The sequence below is a fragment of the Pleurodeles waltl genome, chromosome 3_1, assembly GCF_031143425.1.
Source record: "Pleurodeles waltl isolate 20211129_DDA chromosome 3_1, aPleWal1.hap1.20221129, whole genome shotgun sequence".
Lineage (NCBI taxonomy): Eukaryota > Metazoa > Chordata > Amphibia > Caudata > Salamandridae > Pleurodeles > Pleurodeles waltl.
In genome coordinates, this window is record NC_090440.1 from 830,638,387 (window position 1) to 830,663,311 (window position 24,925).

The 24,925-nt window shown below is 45.9% G+C and overlaps 1 protein-coding gene across 3 annotated transcripts in view; it reads left to right on the forward strand.

Annotated features, from left to right (window-relative positions):
• Window positions 1–24,925, forward strand: part of LOC138284668 (uncharacterized) — a 353,800-nt gene that overhangs the window by 286,091 nt on the left and 42,784 nt on the right. For all 3 annotated transcript variants that reach the window (XM_069223733.1, XM_069223735.1, XM_069223736.1), the window contains one exon: window positions 10,227–10,346. In XM_069223733.1, the coding sequence (XP_069079834.1) occupies window positions 10,227–10,346 (120 nt within the window). The remainder of the gene's footprint in view (window positions 1–10,226; window positions 10,347–24,925) is intronic.

A 24,925-nucleotide genomic window follows, 5' to 3' on the forward strand; every position in this document is an offset into this window, starting at 1 on the left:
ACTACTAATCTACTAATAAGGGATAAGTGGACCTGGCACAAGGTGTAAGTACCATCAGGTACCCACTATAAGCCAGGCCAGCCTCCTACAATCTGTAGTACAGATATACACCAAGGAAAAGTATCTTCTTTGAGGGAGTCAGTAGGAACTAAAGCCACAACTAAAAGTGTGCATTTCCACTTTGCCTCCTGGGTCTCTGCCAGCAATGCCACATTTATGAACTAGTTATCCAAGTAGGAGAAGATATGGATGTGAATGTGAGCCTAAGGGTGCCACACACTTTGTGAAAACTCTAGAAGCAGATGTCAAGAGTGAAGGTAAGACTGGTAACTGCTAGTTTCCTTGGCATACTCCGCACCTGAGGAATCTCAATAGTTTTTGGTGAACAAAGACATTTATTCACCATATTGGAGATAGAGAATCACCTCCGACACAACTATCAGCTTTAAGTGCTGCTTCAAATTAACCTGTTCTTAAATTGCATGTCTTTGAGGGTACATTGACTTTGGTTTTCTTCTGTAAAAGGACATACCTGGTTTCTTTTGTGTGTAACACTAGTTTAACATAACCTTCACTAAGCAGAGTCATTAATTTAGGCTCCTGTTGATGAAACAGTCCCTCTGATTCCTTGCGGGCCTGATATGGCCAAGGTGGCCAACTTTCCGTGAACGCAGATTGTAAAGAAAGTTAAGTTGTGATTGTGTTTTACATCAAGGGTTTATGGGAAATAGTCCTTTTTAGTTTGAGTGAGGCTAGTCTGCAGTACTCAAACCCACCATGCATGGGTTTTAGTAAAACTAGGGCTGTACTCAATTAAAACTGTGGATGGGGAGAAATCTGAGAATGCCAATCTTGCATAGTAACTGTAATGTTTGATGGCTTGTGTGGCTGTAGATACACATGCTGTACATACTCCTGCCATCTAGTGTTGGGTTCAGAGTGTTGCAAGTTGTTTTTCTTTGAAGAAGCATTTTTCCGAGTCACAGGATCAAGTGACTCCTCCTTCTTGGTGATAGTGCACATTGGCATCGACTTCTTTGTTAGACTGTTTTCTCTCTGCCGTTGGGTTCGGATGTGTGTGTCTTTGCTCCGTATTTTGACTTGCTCTGGTTCTAAACTTCCTTCCGTCTTTCCTTTATTGGCGGTATTGTTTTCTCGATCTCGTATTTCCATTGTCGAGTTTGTCTCCACTCATCAGTCTGGGCACTGACTGCGCAGGGTGAGGTCGCCCGTTCGGGCCTACCGCAAACTTGTGGCACCAAAGAATATGCTGAGATGATGGAATGGACACTTTCTTGTTTCTGACCTCAGTACCACTCGAAATTCCCACAGACCGATCAACATCTGGTGTGTAACCTGTGCCTTTCCCCCAATCACTAGGAAGCTTCTTGCGACGGCTACAAATATTTCCGGTCAAAGAATACCCTTTGGGACCAAAGAGCTCAATTTTTGGAGATGGCACTACAGACACTGGATGACACCCTGAATATCTTTGGGGAGGAGTACACCTAGGAGGAGCCGGAACAAGAGGAGGCCTTCTCCATCCAGGACTCCGACTATGATGTTGAGTCGGATACTGAAAGCCATGAGGTAACATCAGCGCAACCCGTGAGTACCGTGGCTCCTCTTGCCCACCCTAAAACTGGTAAAAGGCCCCTTACAGGGATTGCCAGTCCGCTACTGCCACCAGGCCATGGTCATATCTGAAAAATCGCTTCAGCTCTCCTGTCCTCGGCTCCGAAAATAGCCAAGACTACAACACCGTCTTTGACATTGACCTCCAACACCTCAGTCCGAGCTATTTCGATCCGTACTTCAGCACCGAGGAACTTTGGCTCCAAGCTGACCACCATCCATCTCTGCTTCGATGCAGACAAAAGGACACTGACCAAAACCGTTGGTGCTGAAAACAAGAGTCAACTTCTTCGGAGCCTATAGACTCCAGCCAGTCTTCAGCTACGCCATTGCTGTCGTAAGAACCCTTGTATATCTACAAGACTGCCAGATTATGGGCGACAGCATCTATGACTGTAGGTGACTGAGTCACTCCCACAACAGATTGCAAATGCCGGCTAAACCCTCTTGGCTCTCTAGAATCACCTCACCAAGAGTAAAGGTGATTTCTGGTAGCCTAGTGCATGGAATCGGAGATCCTCTCAGTAATTCACCGTACAACAACTCTTACCTTTTTCTCTCATTAGAAAAGAGTCTCTTACACACACACAGGCAGAGAGGAAGATGCAGGAAAGTTTTCAATATATTTATTGAAAAGATTGTAATTTACTATAAAATACACAAGCTGCAATGATTAGGATTATGGCAAGAGACAAAATAAGGATTGTGAAAATAAGCAGTGTGAATATGAACAATCTTAAAAATTTTTGCAATAAACATGAATACACAAACTCCTCCTTAAGGCATATTGTCTACGCTAAAGAGAGCAAGGTATGATAAACCAACTCTGTCCAAACCATGCCCACAAGAAGTGCCTCAACCCATGTTACCTTTGAACAGGGTCAGCCTCCAGTCCCAAATCAAGCGATCTAGAGACTCAAAGGCTGAGGTCTACAGCAAAATGACGCATAGTATAGATGGAAGATCCTTGTTGGAACCCCCTCTAATGAACTTGATCTCACAGAGTGTTTATATAAGGCCCATGTTATTGTTTGTGCAGACATCCTGACATGGGTATGTACCTAAACGTCAGATTGTGTGCACAAACTTGGATCATCGATACCATAACAAGAATATCTCACATTTTCATATTCTGTGAAGCAGAGGGGCATTATGACACATTCATGGAATGGCAACTCATTATAGCTTGAAAACATGTCTTATAAAATGCAGGAACTGCAAGTACTATTAATATGATTAAAAGATTAATAATAAAACAGAGCATGCTTAACTAGGTAAAAGGGCACAGGCCTGCAAGCCGAGGCTAAGCTAAAGTCCTGTACCAAGCAAACTAAAATGGATACACAGCATAAACTGTTGAGCCTATTTTGGAGACTGTGGATGCTGGACAGCCCTGCCTTCATAGTCAAGAGGGGCAGGGCTCATTATTGCTTCCCCTATCACATTCAAGAGGAAACTGTCCTTCTAAGAGGCTTTGGACACTTTACCACAGCAAAAGAAAGTCACTAAGGGCAAGGCTGCCACCATTTCTGCTCTTCGCCCTCCTCCTCCTGATCCACCTTCTCCACCACCTCTACTCCCAGCTTCTCCTCCACCTCACTCCCCCTCATTCACCTGCCTCTACTACTGCAGGAGATCTGACATTTCAGGGTTCCCCTTTATTTATCGGGGAGGATTTGGGTGGGACACAGCAGGACACAGATGCAGGGGACACATATGACCCCGAACCCATGATAAGTACAGACAAAGTACTTTGCACGACCCTCCCCACCAGAGGATACTACATCTTACCAGTAGATAGTAGCTTGAACAGCCACCTTTCATAATGTTGAGCTGCACAGGCACCCCATTGAGCAGGACTTCCTTTTCAATACCCTAAAGTCCACACCTAGGGGTATCTAGTTCCACCCCTGGCATGCTGTATCATGCAGATTACATTTTTAAAGAACCAGTCCACTCTAGGGTTATCACCCCTACAGTAGGCAAAAAGTATAAACCTGCTCCCTCTGATCCACTATATATCAGATCCCAAGTTCTGCTGGCCTCCATAGTGGCCATCACTGCATGTAAATGGGCCAAAAGTCATGCCACAGGAGACACTCCTCCCCCAGACGAGGAGAGCAAAAAGTTGGATGGCTCCGGCAAAAAGGTGCCTGCATAGGCACATCGCCCGTTCACAGGCTTTGCTAGCAACATATGATCAGGCTCCCTGGGATGAAATGGAGGAGCTCCGCAGCTCTACTTCCACATCAAAACAGTCACTACCTATGTCTCCCCACTCCACTCCTGTCGGGGAACGACTTCAAAATGTTCATTCAGAATGGGTCAACATTACCTCAGACGAATGGGTCCTTTCCGTTATCCAACATGGTTACTGTCTGGAGCTCATGACCACCCCTCCAAACATTCCCCCTCGCTCTCACAGGCTATGCCATGAACACCTCACCCTTTTCAAACAAGGGGTAAAATCTCTTCTTCTGAAAGAGGCCATAGAGCCAGTTCTATTACAACATCAGTGAAGAAGAAGAGTATACTCCCTATACTTTCTCATCCCCAAAAAGGATGGCGCTCTCAGGCCTATTCTGGATCTCAGATCCTTAAACCACTAAATTTTATCAGAACACTTTCACATGATCACTCTTCAAAACATTAGTCCCCTCCTACACCACAGGAACTTTATGACTGCCTTAGATCTAAAGGAGGCCTACTTCCATATCCCCCTCCACCCTGCACATCGAAAATACCTAAGATGCGTAGTTGCAGGTAAACATTACCAGTTCAAAGTCCTGCTTTTCGGAGTCAGAGCTGCTCCCAGAGTCTACACAAAGTGCTTAGCAGTAGTCGCTATGCACCTCAGAAGACAAAACATATGTGTTCCCTTAAGTTGGATGACTGGCTCATCAAAGCCAGCACACTACCACACTGCCAAAGTCACACTCAAATGCTTCAAACACTTGGATTCAGAATCAACTTTGTCAATCCCATCTCCAGCCTCTTCATATACAGCGCTATCTAGGAGCTATTCTCAGTGCAGAGGTGGGGCTAGTATACCCCAATTCTGCTTGGATTCACACTTGGATTCACACTTTTTAGTCTCTTCTCCCCCGGTTTCAGGAGAATCGTCCATACACAGTCAGTACTATCATGCGCCTGTTAGGGATATTGGCTTCTTGCATTGTCATTGTTACCCATGCCAGACTTCACATGCGTCCTCTACAGCAGTGTCTCTCGTCAGTCCTCTCAATCACAGGGTCACCTGGAAGATCTAGTGCAGTTGATTGTCATCCTCATTGCTCTCTGCAATGGTGGAACACCACCAACCTGTTGAAAGGGCAACCTTTCCTGGTCCCTGTGCTTCAAGTCATTCTGACCACAGATGCATCACTGATGTGTTGGGACACTCACCTTCAAGGGCCTTTGAGATCTCAGTCATGAATCCCTTCACATCAATTACCTCAAGCGTCAAGCAAGCCCTGAAAGCATTTCTTCATCAACCATCCCATAACGTTGTCATAGTCACAGTAGACAGCATGACAGCCATGTCTTACCTACAGAAGCAAGGGGGGACACAGTCTCCCAATCGTCACAACTCTCTGAGACAATATGGAAGTGGGCTCTCCACTACCACATTCACCTGTTGGCAGAGTATCTCCCAGGAATGGACAATGACTTTTCAGACCTGCACAGCATAATGCAGCAACAAGTCTATGAATGGGAACTCCACCCAAAAGTCCTTCAAAAATACTTCCTAAAGTGGGGAACTCCTCAGGGAGACCTTTTCGTCACAGCAGAAAATGCAAAATGCCCAAGCTTCGCCTCCAGGTACCCACACCCTCTATCCAAGGGCAACACTGTGTGGATGAACTGGTAAGGGATATTTGCTTATGCTTTTCCACCTCCCCCTCTCATTCCATTTCTGGTTCAGAAGATCAAGCAGACATCTCTCACCTTGATCCTCTAGCTCCCACTTGGGCACGTCAACCATGGTTCACCACACTTCTGGACCTGTCCGTAGTCCCCACAAGATGCTCCACAACGAACCTGACCTTCTCACTCAAAATCAAGGACAGATCAGACATCCAGTCTCCAAGTCATTCAACCTTGCTACATGGCTCCTGAGGTCATAGAATTTGGTTACTTGGGCTTGCCTGTGGAATGTATGGACATCCTCAGGGAAGCTCGTAGACCCACAACTAGAACATGTTATGCTGCAAATCAGAAATGTTTGGTATGCTACTGCCAAACCAAACATATTAATATTATTAAAGCTACTATCCAAGACATTGTTTTTTACTTGCTCCACTTACAGAAAGCAAATCTAACATACACTTCCATTTGTTTACATCTCACAGCTATAGGTGCATATCTGCAGAACAGAGAACATATTTCCTTGTTCAGAATTCCAGGCAAAGATTTAATAGAAGGTCTTAAAAGGGTTATTCCACCCAGCGTGTATCCAGCACCATCCTGGAACTTCAATGTTATGCTTACCAGGCTAATGGTCCCTCCTTTTGTGCCACTTCATTCATGCCCTCTTCAGTATCTTTCTTGGAAAGTGGCGTTCTTAGTTGCTATCTGTTAGAAATGGGGTCTCTAATTGGCGGTCCGTTTACACCCTGTCCAAGTAGGGACCCTCACTCTAGTAAGGGAGATACACAGCTCAGATAACCCATGCTCACCCCCTTGGTAGCTTCGCACAATCAGTCAGGCTTATCTCCAAAGCAATGTGTGAAGTATTTGTACAAACACACAGAGTAACACAGTGAAAACACCACAAAATGACTCCACACCAGCTTAGAAAAATAGCCAGTATTTATCTAAATCAAACAAGACCCAAACAACAAAAATGCAACATACACAAGGAAAGATATGATTTTTAAAGTAAAAAGAAATCAAGGGATGCATTGTTTTAGCACAAAGTACCAGGTATGCATCAAAAATAAAGCTGCATGGGCGAGCATGCGTCGGAAAACCAAGTGATGCGTTGATTCCTTACTCGCAAGTGAAGCAGTGCACCGATTCTGCCAGGCAAGCGATGCGTCAATTCTCTCCTTGCAGGGAAGAAATGCTTCAGTTTCTGGCCAAGCAGCCTCAGGTCAATGCGTGGTGTTACAGGTTTTGACACCAGGGGGCGATGTATGGAAACTCCAGATATACAACAGCGCCGAATCCGAGCTGAGCTGGCGATGCATCGATTTTATCGACGATGCGTCAAGTTTTTTTAGCCTCAGTGCAGGTGCTGCATCGATTTTTCAGCTGCTCAGCTCCGGTGTGTGGATTTTCACCTTGGGTTCACCAGCTTTTCCTTTTCAGGGCCTGGATGTGGCACCACTTGGTAGGGTAGGGGTCTCAACAAGAGAGCCCAGGTACTGGCAGATAAAGCCTTTGATATCCCTGAGACTTCACAGCAGAGTGCAAGCTCAGTCCAAGCACTTGAAGAAACTTCACAAGCATGTTTTCAGAAAGCAAAGTCCAGTTCTTTCACTCTTCAGGCAGAAGCGCCGGCAGCAGGCCAGCACAGCAAAGAAACAAGCAGAGTGGCAAGTCCTCCTCAAGCATCAGACTCTTCTTCTTGGCAGATGTATCTCTTGATCCGGAAGTAATCTAAAAATCTGTGGTTTTGGGTCCACTACTTATACTCATTTCTCGCTTTGAAGTAGGCAAATTTCAAAGGAAAGTCTCTGTTGTTCACAAGATCCATCCTTGCCCAGGCCTGGCCCCAGACACACACCAGGGTGTTGGAAACTACATTGTGTGAGGCCAGACACAGCCCTTTCAGGTGTAGGTGTCAGCTCCTCCCTCCCCACTCTATCCCAGGATAATCACCACAATATGCAGGACACTCCTCAGCTCCCTTTGTGTCACTGTCTCAAAGGAATTCACAAACAGCCCAACTGTCAGTCTGACCCAGACGTGGATTCCACAGGCAGGCAGAGGCACAGAATGGTTATGCAAGAAAATGCCCACTTTCTAAAAGTGGCATTTCCAAACAGACAATCTAAAAACCAACTGTACCAAAAGATACATTTTTAATTGTGAGTTCAGAGACCCCTAACTCTATTTCTCCATCTGCTCCCTATGGGAAACTTCACTTAAAAGATATTTAAAGGCAGTCTCCATGTTAACCTATGGGAGAGATAGGCCTTGCAATAGTGAAAAACTAATTTTGCAGTATTTCACTATCTGGACATGTAAAACACACCAGTACATGTCCTACCTTCTAAATACACTGCACCCTGCCCAGGGGGCTGTCTAGGGCCTACCTTAGGGGTGACGTACATGAAGTAAAAGGGAAGGTTTGGGCCTGGCAGGTGGGTACACTTGCCAGGTTGAGTGGGCAGTGCAAAACCGCACACACAGACATTGTAGGGGCAGGTCTGAGACATGTTTTTAGGGCTACTCCTATGGGTGGCACAGTCAGTGCTGCAGGCCCACTAGTAGCATTTAATTTACCAGCCCCGGACACACATAGTGTACTTTACTAGGGACTTATCAGTAAATCAAATGTGCTGGCTATGGAAACCTAATTACCAATATCTTTTAGACAGAGAGTGCTTGCACTGGTTTGCAGTGGTAAAGTACCAAGAGTATCAGAACCAGCAAAAACGAATTACAGCACAGGATCCAAACACAGGAGGCCAGAAGCAAAAGGTACAGGAAAACCACGCCACAAGCTTTCAGGTCTAACACTATTACATCACTCAGATATGTTAGTGAGCTCCAGACCCTAACCTTGGAAGAACCTTTCTTCCAGATCCATAGAGACAAGGTAGTCCTTCACACAAACCTAAAGTTCCTACCTAAATTGGTTTCCCAATTCCATGTCAACCAATCCATTGAACTATCAGTCTTCTTTCTGCACACTGACTCAATTGCAGAAAGAGCCCTCCACACTTTAGATGTTAAACGTGCTTTGATGTTTTACACTGACAGAACTAAAGACTTTAGGAAAACTAAACAGATCTTTGTAGAATTTTCAGTACATCACAAACGCTATCCAATATCCAAAAACAGCATAGCTAAATGGACAGTGAAATTTGTACAAATGTGTTGTGCCAAGGCAAAAAGACAACTTCCTGTCACTCCCAGAGCGCACTCTACTAGGATGATGGGAGCCACTATGGCTTTCCTTGGAAACATACCTGTAGCCGACATCTTTAAGGCAGCTACATCGTCCACACCACATACATTAACAGAACATTAGTGTGTGCATGTACTTGCATGCCAGCAATCCAGTGTAGGCCAAGCAATGCTAAAAACACTTTTCTAGTCAACTACAACTCCCACAGTCTAGCCACCGCTTTTATGGATGAACTTTTTTACAGTCTATCCAGAGCATGTGTATCTACAGCTACACATGCCATTGAACGAAAAATCTTACTTACCCAGTAAGCACCTGTTTGTGGCAAGTAGTGCTGTAAATTCACAAGCACCCTTCTGCTTCCCCGGATGCCTGTGGCCGTTCCAGTTACTTTGTATTTGTCTATACTTGTACATATGTAGTTACATTTGCATAGACATTTCTTTCTCTACACTTCTTTTCTCTCCCGCCTGCAGGAAGACAGTCTAACAAAGGAGTTGATGCCAATGCGCATAATCAGCGAGAAGGAGGAGTCACTAAATCCAGTGACTCGGACAAATGCTTCTTTGAAGAAAACCAGTTTGCAACACTCCATATCCAACACTAGATGGCAGAAGTATGCAAAGCATGTGAATCTACAGCACTGCATTCCACGAACAGATGTTTACTGGGTAAGTAACATTTTCTTTTCTGACTTTCATCCACTGCCCCTGCACTGCCACTAATGACTATTTTCTGGAGCAAGAAATGACATGGAAAAAGCTGTGCCTGGGGATGGGTGGGTCGACAGTGTGAATGGATGCCAGAAACGGTGGGCACAGTTGGGGAAGGCAGTCAATGTGTCACCGGGCCAGGGAAACACTTCAGTGGGTTGTTGCACTGCCAGCTGGCTTGAAACTCTCTATGGGCACCCTATTTTTTATCTTAAAACGATCAACAGTATGATATAATAATGTAACATATCACATTTCTTGTGGATTACAAACAAACACATTTTGCATAGTTTTTGCAGTTCGTTCATAATGCATACCTTACAAAATCCTTCCACCTGAGTAAGGAATCACTTTTGATGTTCCATTGTATAGTTGTAATCCTTATGAAAATAATATGAATCGTTTGCTTTCAAGGAAAGCAGAACGATCTGAAATAAACACTGTATTGAAGGCAGAATACTTGTGAGATTTTGAAGAAAAACTTTTTTGCATATGCAAATACATATAGAATCCGAGGATGATACTTCAACACAAAAAGTAAATGTTTTGTATTCTATTTTTCTCACATCCCTGCAGGTAGGTGCCCGAGTGTCAGATTACAAATCATTTCATATAGCAAATTCCGAAATGCAGTCATGTTAGGTATGATTTACAATCGTATTGGAATCCCTATCTTAGGATTCCTCAGACACTGTTGATAGGTGTCAAAGATATTTGACATGATACAAATAAAAAGACCAGTTTAAAGTGTTGGGTAAAAATGACAATTATATTGGAAGGCTGCTCTGTTTTTTCAGGGACCACAATCTATTGTGACTCATCATTGTATGAAACAGATGGACCATTTGGACAGACTAAAGAACAGCGTTTGTCTCCACTAAGACAGAGTAAAGAAGAGCTTTTGTCTCAATTCGAAGGTAAGTGTTTCTTTTCAATAAATTATGCCAAAATCTTCTTTTTCTCCATTTTCTCAGGAAAAGAAACTGTCAGCAAAGGGGTTTGAAACAGGCCATTGTACAATAAGCAAATCAAGGCGAACTGTCAGTATCAAATTCATGCCCGCGAACCAAAACAACTTGTCCATACATGTTCACAACTGTCCCCAGAGGATTTGGTGGGGTTTGCTTCCCCCCACGGGGAATTTTGGAAAGGTCAAGGATAAATGTTATATTTTGTGTCATCAAATATTTTGGCAAACCAGCTTCAGGTGTAACAGTAAGTAAGAAGGAAAACTGCTAAAAAATGTCCAGTGCTTGTGTTTACCACAGAACCTCGGAGCTCTATTTCTACAGGTGCAAATCATGCATGGGCGTGTGCCTATAACAGAATAGAGCAACCAATAGAAAATACCAGGCTTGCAGCAGGCAATTATGTTTGTGATACAGGGGAAATATTTCCTAACTGGCACAATGTGCTATACTTAAAAAAATTAAATTGAAAACCCTATGCTGCAAGAAAAAAGAACACATATCATTATTGTGCTAGACTTGCTATTCAATCTCATGTAGATCTGTAGAGTGCACTATCACCCAGAAGGTTATCCTGCACTGAGCCAGATCTTCGGTTTCTTGCTGAACTCAAGAAGTGAGGAGGAGTTTCTGTTTTCTTGTGGTAAGTCATTCCACGCTTTAGGAGTGAGGTAGAAGGTCTGACCTCCAGATCTAGTTCTGCATATGCGTTGGATGTGTGCGAGGAGGAGTCCGGCTAAGCAAAGGTTTCTAGAACGTTTGTAATAGGATATGCGACTGTTAAAATCAGCAGGGTCAATGTTGGGTAGTTCTCTGAAGGTATGTGTGAGGTGTTGGAACTGTACAAACAGGTGCACAGGGAGCCAGTTGAGCTCCATCAGGTGCAGCATGGTGGGAGTGCTGCATAGGAGACTGAGGATGATTCTGGGTGCCACATTCTAAATAGTCTATAATCTTCTGATGAGTTGCTTGCTGATTCTGGCTTAGAGGGTGTTTTTCTATAGTCCAACTTGCTAGCCACGAGGGCATGTATTGTTCAGGGGCCATTTGAAGATTTTTCCCATCAATTTCAGATTGTGGAAGCAGGAAGTTGTGACTCCGTTTGTTGGGAGGTCATGTCCAGCTTGCTGTCAGTGAAGATCCTGAGGTGCTGTGGATGGATGTTAGTCCTAGTTCGGCCAGCCACCAGGTGGAGTCACATGACGAAGTGTACTTGCGGACGCTCACAACTTGTGTTACGTCAGTGTTGAGTTTGGGCAGCTGGATTCCAGTCTTGTGTAGGTGCCGGATGAGGATTGGGTGGGAGACCTTGTTCAAAGCTGTGGAGGAGTCCAGTAGAATGAGTGATGATGTGTCTCTTTTGTCTAAGACCATGCTAATGTCATCTGTAACAGCAATGGGGGCAGTTTTTGTGCGGTAGTTTGTTCTGAAGCCATACTCTGTGATGTTGAGGAGTTGATGGTTGCTGAGATGGTTAGTGAGGTGTCTTTTGGTGAGTTTCTCTAGAACTTTTGTCAGGTACAGTAGCAAAGAGAACTGCCTGTAGTTGGCAAGTGCAGATGCGTTTGAAGCGGGTTTCCTGAGTAGTGAGAGGACCATGTCATATTTTGATGTGTCCAGGATGGTAGCCGAAGAAATGGATTAATTGAGGATGGGAGTGAGTGCTTCCCTGATGTGTTGAAGTCCTATGGTGAAGGTATGGTGGGGGCAGGGGGCAGAAGAGGCCCTAGAGTTGATAGATTTCATTGTGGTGACAATCTCCTCTGTGTTGATGGCGGCCCATGAGGTCAAGGTCACCTCTTTGGTCAAGACAAAGGAGAGACAAGAAGCAAGATATCTAGGGTTGAGTTGAGGGGTGAAGTTGGTGTATATGGAGTTTGTTGCAGAATTCATGTAAGGGGGTGATACTGTTAGAGGGAGCAGCTGGTGAGGTCAAGTCTTTCACAATGGTGAAGATCTCTTTGCTGCTGTCAGCGCTGGTGTTGATGCGGTCAGCTTACTGTTCTGGATCCTTTAGTGGTAGAACCTCAGGGTGTTGTAAAAGTGTTTTTGTTCATGATGTTTTGGCTCAGAATACAGATAAATAATAGGAACTACAAAATAACAAATATTCCTCCTTTATGAGGCAAAGCATTATAGTGTTTACCCAAAGTCAGAAGCCAACTGTGTAATTATGACTCTTTACCAGATTAAGTGACACCTTGCACAACCCTGCAAGTCTGATACAGTGAAGACAATTTTAGCGGGAGCATGACTTTTTGTCATCCTGAGATCCTCCTTGTACAAGCTGGCCTGAGATCTCGATCTTTTGACTTTGCTGCACTTGAGGGGGCCTGGGTGTTGGCAGAGTTGGCGATCCAGCTGTTGAAGTTGCAGATGGCCCCCAGCAGGCCACTTGTGTGCAAGCACCAATGTGTGAAGAGAACAGTGGTCTAGTCTTCCTCTGTGATGTTGTTCCAGTTTCTGCTGACAGGTCCAGTGGTGGTTGGTCTGTGGCAGTGTGGGACGGGGATGCTAAATCTGATGAGGAAGTGGTCTGTCTAGGTGAATGATGTGGGCTTGTGAACTGAGTTGTTTTCGAAATAAGTGAAGATCTGGTCCATGAAGTGACTATCGAAGTGTGGGTGTTCTATCACACGTTGCGTGAGGACAAGTTTTCTGAGCTTTTTTAGTACCCCTATTGAGTTTAGGTTAGCACAGTCTTCCTGGTGGAAGTTCAGGTCTCAGAGGAAGATGAAGGCATTTGAGCTGAGGATGAGGGATGCAACAAAGACTGTGATGGTGCTGCCAAAGTTAGTATGTTTTCCTGGTGGTCTATAGATGAGGGTTATACTTAGGGTGAAATTGACTGTGATGTGAAGTTTGAATGTGAGTTTTGCTAGTGGATGTGGCTGTGGCAGTGTTGCAGTTGAAGGCGTTTCTGAAGATGATGGCGACTCTGGGCTGTTCCTGGTGGTCCAGCCTGATGATCCTGTAGCTGGAGGAGAGTGGGGATGGCTGTGATGATGTCATGAGCTTATGCTGGGTTCAACCAGGCTTCTGTGATAAACAGCGGACCAAGGACGTGATGGTACAGCAAGTTAAATTTTTCAGTGGTGTGTTTGCTGAGTGAGTGGGTGTTGAGGAGCGTTCATGAGATTGTGGCGCGATGCATGGGTTGTGGCTGGTCTGTGAGTGGTTCTCTTATAGGGGTGTTCGGTACTAAACAAAACCTTATGGAGCACGCCTGCAAGTTACGCTGAACATGTACAATCAGCTTGCTACCTGTTGCGTTCTAGTAATTTGCGCCTGCAGCCTCCATATGAGGTTTCAAGAGTATTAGTGACGCATGGCCATAGTGACATCAGAGCATACAAAAATGTAATTTGCAAAATCAGAGTCGTGAGACTAATCAGCAGTGTCTCTAGCCTCAAGGAAACAAACAGCCTTCAAGCAAAGGGTCTTCCTGGGATTATTATTTGAGGGATAAGAGAATACAAAGAAAATCCATTTAAAAAAATTAAAAATACAATAAGATTAAACTGTCACCATCATTAACTTCACCCCTATGTTAAACATCAGGTTTCCTTACTTGTCTGTGTAGTTCTGAATTGTACTTTTTCATAGAACAATAGTCTCCCAGGTGTGGTGTCATTAGTGTAGCACTGGTAAAGAAATACTAACCATTTAGATGAGGTGTTGTCTAGTAGCTTTAGGGCCAAGAAGACTTCTGTTTGAATCCCTGCTCTTTCGTTCACCAAATTGTGTAGACTAAGATAAGGGGACCGAGGTTTAGAAATGCCTGACAAAACTGGGAGTATCTAAATGTGCTTCAGTTTGCATTTGAGACATCTCACATTGCCATCCAAGCTAACACATTACCCTTGCTGTGATCCATATTGTGTACACTGTGGCAGAGGACCACATTTGAATGGATTGCAGCCAGCCATGCAACAGAGCTACACAAGTTAGTCAATATACATTCCACTGCCACTCATATGTACACTTTGCTTAAAGCTTTCCTCACAGAGAAAACATGAAGCTTGGGCAGCCTCTGTGAAAAAAATACATTCTCATGCAGATAGGTATAGCACTGTGAGCAGCAGTCCAAGCCTTCCTAATAAAAAAGAAACAGCATGGGCAGGATTTGTGCAAGCTCCTTTAAAATGATTGGCAGCCTCTACAGATGCCTACTCCACATAAGAGATATAGCAAAGGAAGCATAGAGCATTGCAAGCATCCCACACGAAACAAGCATAGCATAAGCAACATCTGTGCAAGACTCTCTCATTAAAACATATATAGCAGAGGGAGCAAGGAGCAGTGCAAGCCACAATTACAGAAAAGGTGGATCACAGGATGGAAGGAGCAGTGCAAGCCTCTGTCAGAAAATACATATCATATTATGAACAGCTGTCCAAGTGCATCTCATAAAACAGATGCAGCGTGATAAGCAAGGAGCAGTGAAAGCTTTTGTCCCAAAAAAAGCCCACACCTCCCGTCCTAAGGACCCTACTCTGGCTCTCAGTCACTAGAAGATCTACTTTCAAAATACTCATCATTATTCAACAATTCAATAAACAAAAAGGGGGCAGTTTTCAAGTGACACTTCTAGAGAACAAGACTTTGTGAGAAATTAGCACCCAGCAGATCATACCACATCACAAAAAGAAAACCAAGGGTGGTGCCTCTTGCTCAGACTGTGCTTCCAAACCCTGGAACACATTTTTGACAAGCATATGAGCCATAGATAACCACCTGGAATTTAGGAAAATAGTGAAGACCTGGCTTTTTCTGATCTGAGCCAAATGGAAATGGGCAGACCAGGTCTAGGCTACTACCTCAATAAATGACCTGAAGCCACAAGATCCAACTAGCAAAAGTACTAACGCCTAAACTCTTGATCAGAGCCAATGTAGCCCATTACCTTCCAAAGCAAAGGCCAGACAAAGAGGCTACAGTGCGTTGTTTTGCATAAGCAGCACCAATCACAACAGAAGTATATCAGAATACAGATAAATAATAAGAACTACAAGATGACAAACCCCCCCCCCTTCATGAGCCAAAGCATTATAGTGTTTACCCAAAGTCAGAAGTCAACTGTATAATTGTAATTCTTTACAAAATTAAGTGACACCTTGTACGACCTTGCAAGTCTGATGCAAAGAAGACAATTTTAGCACGAGCATGACTTAGCATGATTAATCAATAAACCAATGGCATCAGTTTCTCTCCCTACTCCTCTAACCTTGCTGAACTGTTCATTAACCTGCATGACAAATTATAACTTGAAACATAACTAAACCATGAAGGCTTGGCTCCAGTAGATAGCATGCTATATATCTGTAAAAGCGCTTCAGCATCTTGTAAAGGGTACTACATATATAAATACTCTCTGATTACCAAGCTGGAGTCCTGCTGAACGTAAGGACCAGGTTCTGCACACTCAATTGGAAGACTGTGGTTAAAGAGAGGGCCACTTATACATAGTATTTGTGGACCTGAGATCGGCCTTTGATTTAATTCCTAGATCCAGACTGTGGTTGGTTTTGAGTAACATGTGGGTCCCAAAAGAGACCTTAGCAATTATTGTAAAAGTAAATGAGGTGAACATTGCCCGGGTCAGATGTAGCAGGAAAGGAGAACTGACAACACCTATACTATTCAAATCCAGAAGGGAGTTTGGCAGGGCTGTTTCTTAGCTCCAGCACTCTTTTAACTGTATATTAATGACCTAGTGAAGCATTTGGATGTCCCCGGCAATGATGCTCCTAATATTGATGGAATAAAAGTCCCATCTTTATTTGTGGAAGACACGCTTTTAATTTTCTGCAAATTCTAGTAGATAGGTTTTTGCATTTTTGCAAAGAGAGGAGGCTAGAGTTGAATGTTCAAAAGACTAAGTTTATGTCCTTAACCCCTATAGCACTCGGAGATGCACTATACAGGATTGATCTGCTAGAAAAAGTATAGGACTTTGAGTATCTGGGTGCCAAGAGCGATTCATTCTGTTATTTATAAGACTAAATCTAGACCACTTTCCCCTTCAGTAGAGCTTCACAATGTTAAGGCAAAGAGCTTGACATTATATGGCACAGAGATCTGGGGCCAGGAAACAGCCAAATGCCTCACCTTGGATGAGAAAAGCACTCCCTTCCTCCCGCAACGTATAGTTGCAGGCATGTTCCCAATTGTCCAGGTGTGCAAAATGTGACCTTTGCTCTATTGGCACAGGTTGTGGTCCAAGAAAGAACTGGTTCCCTACAGAATTTTGCTAGCAGACCCTATGTACTCTGGCTTGTAAAGGAAGATCCCATGGCTCAATCACCTAACGGATATGTTTGTCAAGTTAAAGTTGCCCTCCTAATGGGACACGCCAGAGACTCTGGCCCTCATTACAAGAGCTGATTTGACGGAAGCACCGCCAACAGGCTGGTGGTGCTTCACATGGGATTACGACCGCGGCGGAAGCCCCGCGGTCGCACCGCCACATTGGTCCCGCCGATTTCCCGCCACATTGGTCCCGGTGGTTTCCCGTCACATTGGTCCCGGTGGTTTCCCGTCACATTGGTCCCGGTGGTTGTAATCCCCCAGGGCAGCGCTGCTTACAGCACTGCCCAGGTGATTACGAGTCACCCTCCCGCAAGCCTTTTCATGGCGGTATGAACCACCATGAAAAGGCTGGCGGAAAGGGGAGTTGCGGGGACCCCTGCTACAGCACCATGGAGCTTTTCACTGTCTGCATAGCAGACAGTGAAAAGCGCGACGGGTGCAACTGCACCCGTCGCACTGCCGCAACACCGCCAGCTCCATTTGGAGCCGGCTCCCATGTTGCGGCCGAGATCTCCGCTGGGCCGGCGTGCGGAAACTAGGTTTCCACCCGCCGGCCCAGCGGGGATCTCCAAATAGACACCGCGGGAGTGCAGCTGCATTGGCGGCCGCGCAACGGTTTCAACTTGGCGGGTGGTGCTTGCTGAAGCTGGGACGCCCCACGCTAAAGGTGCTGCAGGACTGCACATTATACCCCTGATCAGAGGGTTGCAGTGCGTGGGACGAGGATCAGGGTTCCTGGTGTGGTCAGGTCTGAATGGTCACAGATGGGCTTGCCTTTGGCATGCCAGCAGCCGCCATTAAATATGTCCTAAGAAGGAGGAGAAGAGCAGAGGCAGTGGGTGGGACACAGGGGGCACCACTGGAAGCGAGACAGCACGAGAGGCAAAAAAACAGGTAAGTAGCATGCAGGAGGAGCAGAAGTCCCCCCCCCCAAAGAAGAGTGGTGGGGTAAATGCGAGGGCAAAAGAAAGATAAGAGAGTAAAGTGGTGAAAAAAGTAGCAGATATGAGTGAATGTGAAAAGTGAGAAAACAGCAGAAATTTGCAGCAAAAAGGGTAAAAGTGGAAATGAGAAAATAGCAGAAATGGGTGAAAAATAACAAACAGGAAATGAACAAGATTATGGTAAAGGCAGACATAATTAGTGTATAAAATTGGATTATTTGTTGAAGGGAGTGAGATCCCACTTCAAAGAACAATCACAATCCTTGTCAGGGTGAACCCAAAAGTCACTAAATAAACCTGTGCTTAACATTCTAGTAGCCTGGCACAAAAGCAGTCAGGCTTAACTTTGAGTATTGCATAGATATTTTACACATTACCTCTAACAGTAATAAAGGGAAAACACAAGAGAAATCCCAAATCAATTTAGTTAAATAGACTACATTTTAATGAATGAAATGACACTAATATGACAAAGATTCAATAAGTAGAGCTGGAATTATGCATTTTTAAAGTTTAAGGTGCAAAAGAGTGCCAAAAGGTGTGAAGTGCTAACTACGGGTCTCAGGTCGCAATGGACTGGGACAATGTCACAAGTTCAGGCTGAACATGATGGAATGTGGGCTGGATACAGGACCAGGATTGTCCTGCTGCAAGTTTTAACTTCTGACTTTGATGTGAGGACTGAGAGGAGGGATGCCACAGTGCTCTGCTTTGGATCCAGTGACACTTTCAGTCTGGGCCCTATGTCACTCAGGCCCATATTTATACTTTTTTGGCACCGCATTTGCGTAGTTTTTTGACGAAAATTCGGCACAAACTTACAGAATACCATAGTATTTTGTAAGTTTGTGCCGATTTTGCGTCAAAAAACAACGCAAATGTGGCGCTAAAAAAGTATAAATATGGGCCTCAGTGTCTTATCCAGTGAAGCCTTTTATCTGAGGAGCTGTGTGGCCCTGCGGGGCTCTGCATTGCTCAATGACGAGAGATCAGCGTTGAATTTGGGGAAACCTTTGGTGAAAAGCTGGGCAATTAATTTCTGTATTGTTCGACATCACTCTGAGTCTAATCTGGAGGAACTTTAAGTTTGGCAGTGACTCTGACTCCGGCCAAAGGTCCAGGATCTTAAGGATGCACTTTAGAGGTCAGGATTCACTCCAACAGAGGGCAGCAGAGGAGATCAGATCAGGTCCAGTTTGGTCTGGTCTGCTGGTAAGCAGAAAATGCGTCTGGAAGATTCTAGGGGTGTGGGGTAGGCAAGCAGGTCCAGTCTTCCTTCAGGATTTTAGGACAGCAGGGCAGTCATTCTTCTGATCTCCACAGGTTCAGGAGTGTACTGGTTTCAGGTTCTGGGAATGCCACTCTAATACCTATTCCCATAGTGGGGGTGGAGGGTACATCTTTATCCAACTCTAAAACTGACTCTAGTCCATTCTTCCCTTTACCAGGGGTTTGGCTTGTGTGGCTAGTGAAAAAAAGGGCAAGGAGGCCCAGGTGTGAGTTGTAGGAAGTTGGCTCTGTATATACTATTTCAAAGGTTCCCCTTAGAGGTAAGATAGTGGCAAAATTAGATAATTCTAATGCTCTATTTTGTGGTAGTGTGGTCGAGCAGTAGGCTTATCAGAGGGTAGTGTTAAGCATTTGTTGTACACACACAGGCAATAAATGAGGAACACACACTCAAAGATTTACTCCAGGCCAATAGGTTTTTATATTGAAAAATATATTTTCTTAGTTTATTTTAGGAACCACAGGTTCAGGATTTACAAGTAATACTTTAAATGTAAGGTACTTCACTTAGATACTTTAGGAACTTTGAATGAAAGCAATATCACATACAGTCTTTGTAAAAATGGCAATAAGCTATCTTCAAAGTGGATACTGCAAAAATCAACAGTTCCTGGGGGAGGTAAGTAAAGGTTAGTTTTGAAGGTAAGTAAAACACTTACAAGTCTCAAAGTTGGGGCAGCCCACCGTTGGGGGTTCAAGGCAACCAAAAAGTTACCACACTAGCAGCTCAGGGCCGGTCAGGTGCAGAGGTCAAAGAGGTGCCCCGGTTCCAGTCTGCCAGCAGGTAAGTACCCGCGTCCTCGGGGGCAGACCAGGGGGGTTTTGTAGGGCACCAGGGGACACACAAGAAGGCACAGAAATTACACCCTCAGCGGCACAGGGCCAGCCGGGTGCAGTGTGCAAACAGGCGTTGGGTTTTGTATAGGAAGTAATGGAGGGACCCAGGGGTCACTTCAACGATCCAGGCAGGCACAGGGGGGGCTCCTTGGGGCAGCCACCACCTGGGCTAGGCAGAGGGTCGCCTGGGGGTCGCTCTTGCACTGGAGTTCGGTTCCTTCCGGTCCTGGGGGCTGCGGGTGCAGTGCTGGTTCCAGGCGTCGGGTCACTTGTTACAAGCAGTCGCGGTCAGGGGGTGCCTCTGGATTCAGGCGTCACTGTGGGGGTTCAGGGGGGTCGTCTCTGGTTACTCACGGGCTCGCAGTCGCCGGGGAGTCCTCCCTGAGGTGTTGGTTTTCTGCAGGTCGAGCCGGGGGCATCGGGTGCAGAGGGTGAAGTCTCACGCTTCCGGTGGGAAACGTGAAGTCTTTGGAAGTTGCTTTTTTGTTGCTAAGAAGTAGCTGGCTTTGAACAGAGCTGCTGTTCACTGGAGTTTCTTGGTCCTTGGGTGCAGGGCAGTCCTCTGAGGCTTCAGAGGTCGCTGGTCCCTGTTGGATGCGTCGCTGTTGCAGTTTTCTTTGAAGTTGAGAGACAGGTCAGTAGGGCTGGGGCCAAAGCAGTTGTCGTCTCCGTCTTCTCTACAGGGCTTCAGGTCGGCAGTCCTTCTTCTTTGTTAAGGTTTCAGGAATCTGTTTTCCTGGGATCTGGGGAGCCCCTAAATACTGAATTTAGGGGTGTGTTTCGGTCTGGGAGGGCGGTAGCCAATGGCTAATGTCCTTGAAGGTGGCTACACCCTCTTTGTGCCTCCTCCCTGTGGGGAGGGGGGCACATCCCTAATCCTATTGGGGGAATCCTCCACTCTCAAGATGGAGGATTTCTAAAAGCAGGAGTCACCTCAGCTCAGGACACCTTAGGGGCTGTCCTGACTGGTGGGTGGCTCCTCCTTGTTTTTCTAATTATCTCCTCCAGCCTTTCCGCCAAATAGTGGAGGCAGTGGCAGAAGGGGCGGGCATCTCCACTAGCTGGGATGCCCCGTGGTACTGTAACAAAAGGGGTGAGCCTTTGAGGCTCACCGCTAGGTGTTACAGTTCCTGCAGGGGGAGGTGAGAAGCACCTCCACCCAGTATAGGCTTTGTTCCTGGCCACAGAGTGACAAAGGCACTCTCCCCATGTGGCCAGCAACATGTCTGGTGTGTGGCAGGCTGGCAGAAACTAGTCAGCCTACACTGGAAGTCGGGTTGGTATTCAGGGGGCACCTCTAAGGTGCCCTCTGGGTGTATGTTGCAATAAATTGCACACTGGCATCAGTGTGCATGTATTGTGCTGAGAAGTTTGATACCAAACTTCCCAGTTTTCAGTGTAGCCATTATGGCACTGTGGAGTTCATGTTTGACAAGCTCCCAGACCATATACTCTTATGACTACCCTGCACTTACAATGTCTAAGATTTTTCTTAGATACTGTAGGGGCACAGTGCTCATGCACATATGCCCTCACCTGTGGTATAGTGCACCCTGCCCTAGGGCTGTAAGGCCTCCTAGAGGGGGGACTTACCTATGCCATAGGCAGTGTGAGGATGGCATGGCACTCTGAGGGGAGTGCCATGTCGACTTTTTCATTTTCTCCCCACCAGCACACACAAGCTGTGAGGCAGAGTGCATGTGCTGAGTGAGGGGTCCCCAGGGTGGCATAAGACATGCTGCAGCCCTTAGAGACCTTCCCTGGCATCAGGGCCCTTGGTACCAGAGGTACCAGTTACAAGGGACTTACCTAAGTGCCAGGGTTGTGCCAATTGTGGAGACAAAGGTACAGTTTAGGGAAAGAACACTGGTGCTGGGGCCTGGTTAGCAGGGTTGCAGCACACTTTCAAATCATAACTTAGCAACAGCAAAGGCAAAAAGTCAGGGGGTAACCATGCCAAGGAGGCATTTCCTTACAGGCACTCTTGAAAAGTCAGTAGGATTCTGATCCTTTCCTGGTCAATGCACAATTGTACAAACCTACTTTTGCAACTGTAGTCCCTATCATTCAATTTGAGGAGGCATCTTGACCTTGGGATTGAATTGAATTGAATTCTTATAAAGCGCCACTGCCACTCCCACTCCCAAGGAGTATCCTGGCACTATGCAAAAAAGCCAGTCAGTCATATAGCACTGAACTCAGGAAAGCTCCAATCAAAGAATCGGGGAATAGCAGACCATGTCGGGGTTCGTAAAAATCCAGGTCTTTAATTACTTTTTAAATCTCAGGACAGGGGGGAGTTTGTTCCAAGCCCTGGGACCCAGAACAGAGAAAGATTTACCATCTCGTGTCCGGAGTCTAAAAGGGACCTGCTTGAGAAGATTTGCCTGGGCAGATTTTAAAGGCCTATTTGCACTGTAATGAGTGCAATTGGCTGATAAATATCTCAGCCCTGTTGACCAGTATGCCTTAAAAATTAATAAAAGTAATTTAAAAAGCACCCTTTTATATACTGGCAACCAGTGTTTTGCCATCAACCCAGCTCAGGCAGATGGACATCTTAGGAGGCTTAGGACCAATTTGGCGGCGGTATGCTGCACAATTTGAAGCTTATAGATAGCCTGTTTGGAAAATCCACCATACAGACTGTTTCAATAGTCCAATCTGGACCTTATCAGGGCCCAGGCCACCATCTTTCTGGCTGCTAATGGAAGAAAGTAAAAGAACTTCAATGATTTTATTAAATTAAAAACCATCCCTACCGCTTTGAGGGCTTGTAGTTGGAAGGACAAGGTGGCATTGAATTTTACTTGCAAGTTCATGACGGTTCCAACCATAGCAGGGGGAAGGGGTGCAGAATTAGGCCACCACAGGACCGGATCAAAAGAGTTTGAAGGGCCAAACAGCATGATCTCAGTTTTGTCAGTGTTACACCTTAAGTGATTGGTATGCATCTACCTAATAACTGCAGTAAGGCAGTGTTAGAAATGGGGTTTCTAGTTGACACCCTTGTCCAAGTAGTGACCACAATCCTGGTCAGGGTAAGTCACAAAACAATCCAAATTATTCTGTGCCCACCCTCTGGTAGCTTGGCATCGAGAAGTCAGGCTTAATTTAGAAGGCAATGTGTAACGTATTTGTGCAATAAACCATATAGTAACACAGTGAAAACACCGCAAAAATACACCACACAGGTTTAGGACAATAGAGAATATTTATCTGAATAAAATAAGGACCAAACAATGAAAATCCAATGCACACAAGCAAAGGTATGAATTTTTACAGGGGGAGCTTGTGCGGCATCGGTGGATATGTGTCGGTCCCTTGTGACCCGGCGGGGTAGATGGATCCAGTCGGTTAAGATGTGATGTGTCGGCTTCGCAGCATCGCAATGACCCTGTGTGACGTCAGCAGTGTTGTGGCAGTGTCAGACTTACATAGCAAGCTGCGGTCATTGAGTGCAGTGATGTCCATGGAGCGGGCTGCGACGTCGGTGCTGGCATTGCTAAAGTAATTCCGGGCATAGCTGAGGTCGTTCCTGGCGTTGCTGATGTCGGAAAACTAGCTAGAAGCTAGTGGGTGAAGTCTTTGCTGTCCCTGAGACTTCCAAACAGGAGGCAAGCTCAATTCAAGCCCTTGGAGAACACCTTTGGGGAAGGCAGAGTCCTTCCATCAAAGTCAGAGGCCAGCAGGGCAGCAGTCATTCTCAGCAAAGTAGTCCAGATGAGACATTTGGGCAGCCAGGCAGCTCCCCTGACAGAGCTCAGGTGTAAATCCAGAATTGTCTGATTTGGTGGGGTCAGGGACCCAGTTCATATACACAAAAAAAGCCTTTTAAGTGGGGGAAACTTCAAAGAGTGGTTTTGAAGTACCCTTTTCAGCTAAGTCCTGTATTCCAGAATCCCTGTGGGGGTTTATCAGTCTTTTGTGTGAGGGCAGGCCACTGGCCTTTGAAATGTAAGTGTGAGCCCCTCCACCCTTCCTACCGAGGAAGACCCATTCAGTATGCAGATGAATGCAGATGTGACTGAGGCCCTCATTACAACCGTGGTGGTCGGTGTTAAATCGGTGGTAATACCGTCAACAGGCCAGCGGTAAAAAAAAATGGGATCACGACCACGGCGGAAACCGCTAACACAGACAGCCACTTTAACACTCCGACCGCCACGGCGGTAGCAACAAACACCGCGGCGGTCACCGCCAACAGCCAGGCGGAAGACAATCTACTGCCCACCCCATCACAACCCGCCAATCCGCCAGCCTTTCCGGGGCGGTACCAACGCCATCAAAAGCATGGTGGAAACAGTGTTTGGAAGGGAAACCACTCACCTCTCGACACTCAATGAAGAACCAGGACCCATGGATCCCGAGTTACAGGTCCTGCCCATGCTGTCTACCTCCTCATCTACCAGGAATACCAAAGACGGCGGCGACGACCACGTTGAGTTCTGCACCTAGTACACAGGTGAGGGGATAGGAAAAAGAGAGTGACACACACATGCAACACCCCCACCCCTACTCCCACCCCCAACACCACACACACAAACACATGCAGCAACATTACATTTACACCCCGTAACCCCTGCAAGAACGCAAGGACAAAAGGAATAGAGTCAAATCAGTGATATATTAGAAATAGGCATATATACGTAACGACTATAAAAACAGTATTTACAAAAATATACAATATGTACATAAGGCCGTACATTGTCCTTTCCAAGTGTCCATGGGCCACTGGGCCAAAAAGCATGGGCCAAGCCCACACTTGACTCCTGCCTCAATACGGAGAGAACACTGCAGGGGCATCAGGTTGAAAACACACAGGCACCTCAGATGAATGGGGAAGGGGGGCACCTCAGCTGGAAGATGGTACTACGCCACTGCACCTCGAGGGGACTCCATGCCCACAGCGATGTCCTGGGGAGTGCAAGGCCACAGTCCCTCAAGTGGGTGGTCTGCCCACTGCTTGGTCCTGGGGAGTGCAAAGCCACAGTCTCTCAAGTGGATGGCTTCTCCACTGGTTCTGGATAGGGCTTTGTGCCCAGTGTGCTTCATCCTGCCGAGGATAGGGTGAGTGGATGCCTTTCTCCACTGGTTCTGGAGGGGGCCTTGTGCCCAGTTTGCTTCATCCTGCCAAGGAGTGGA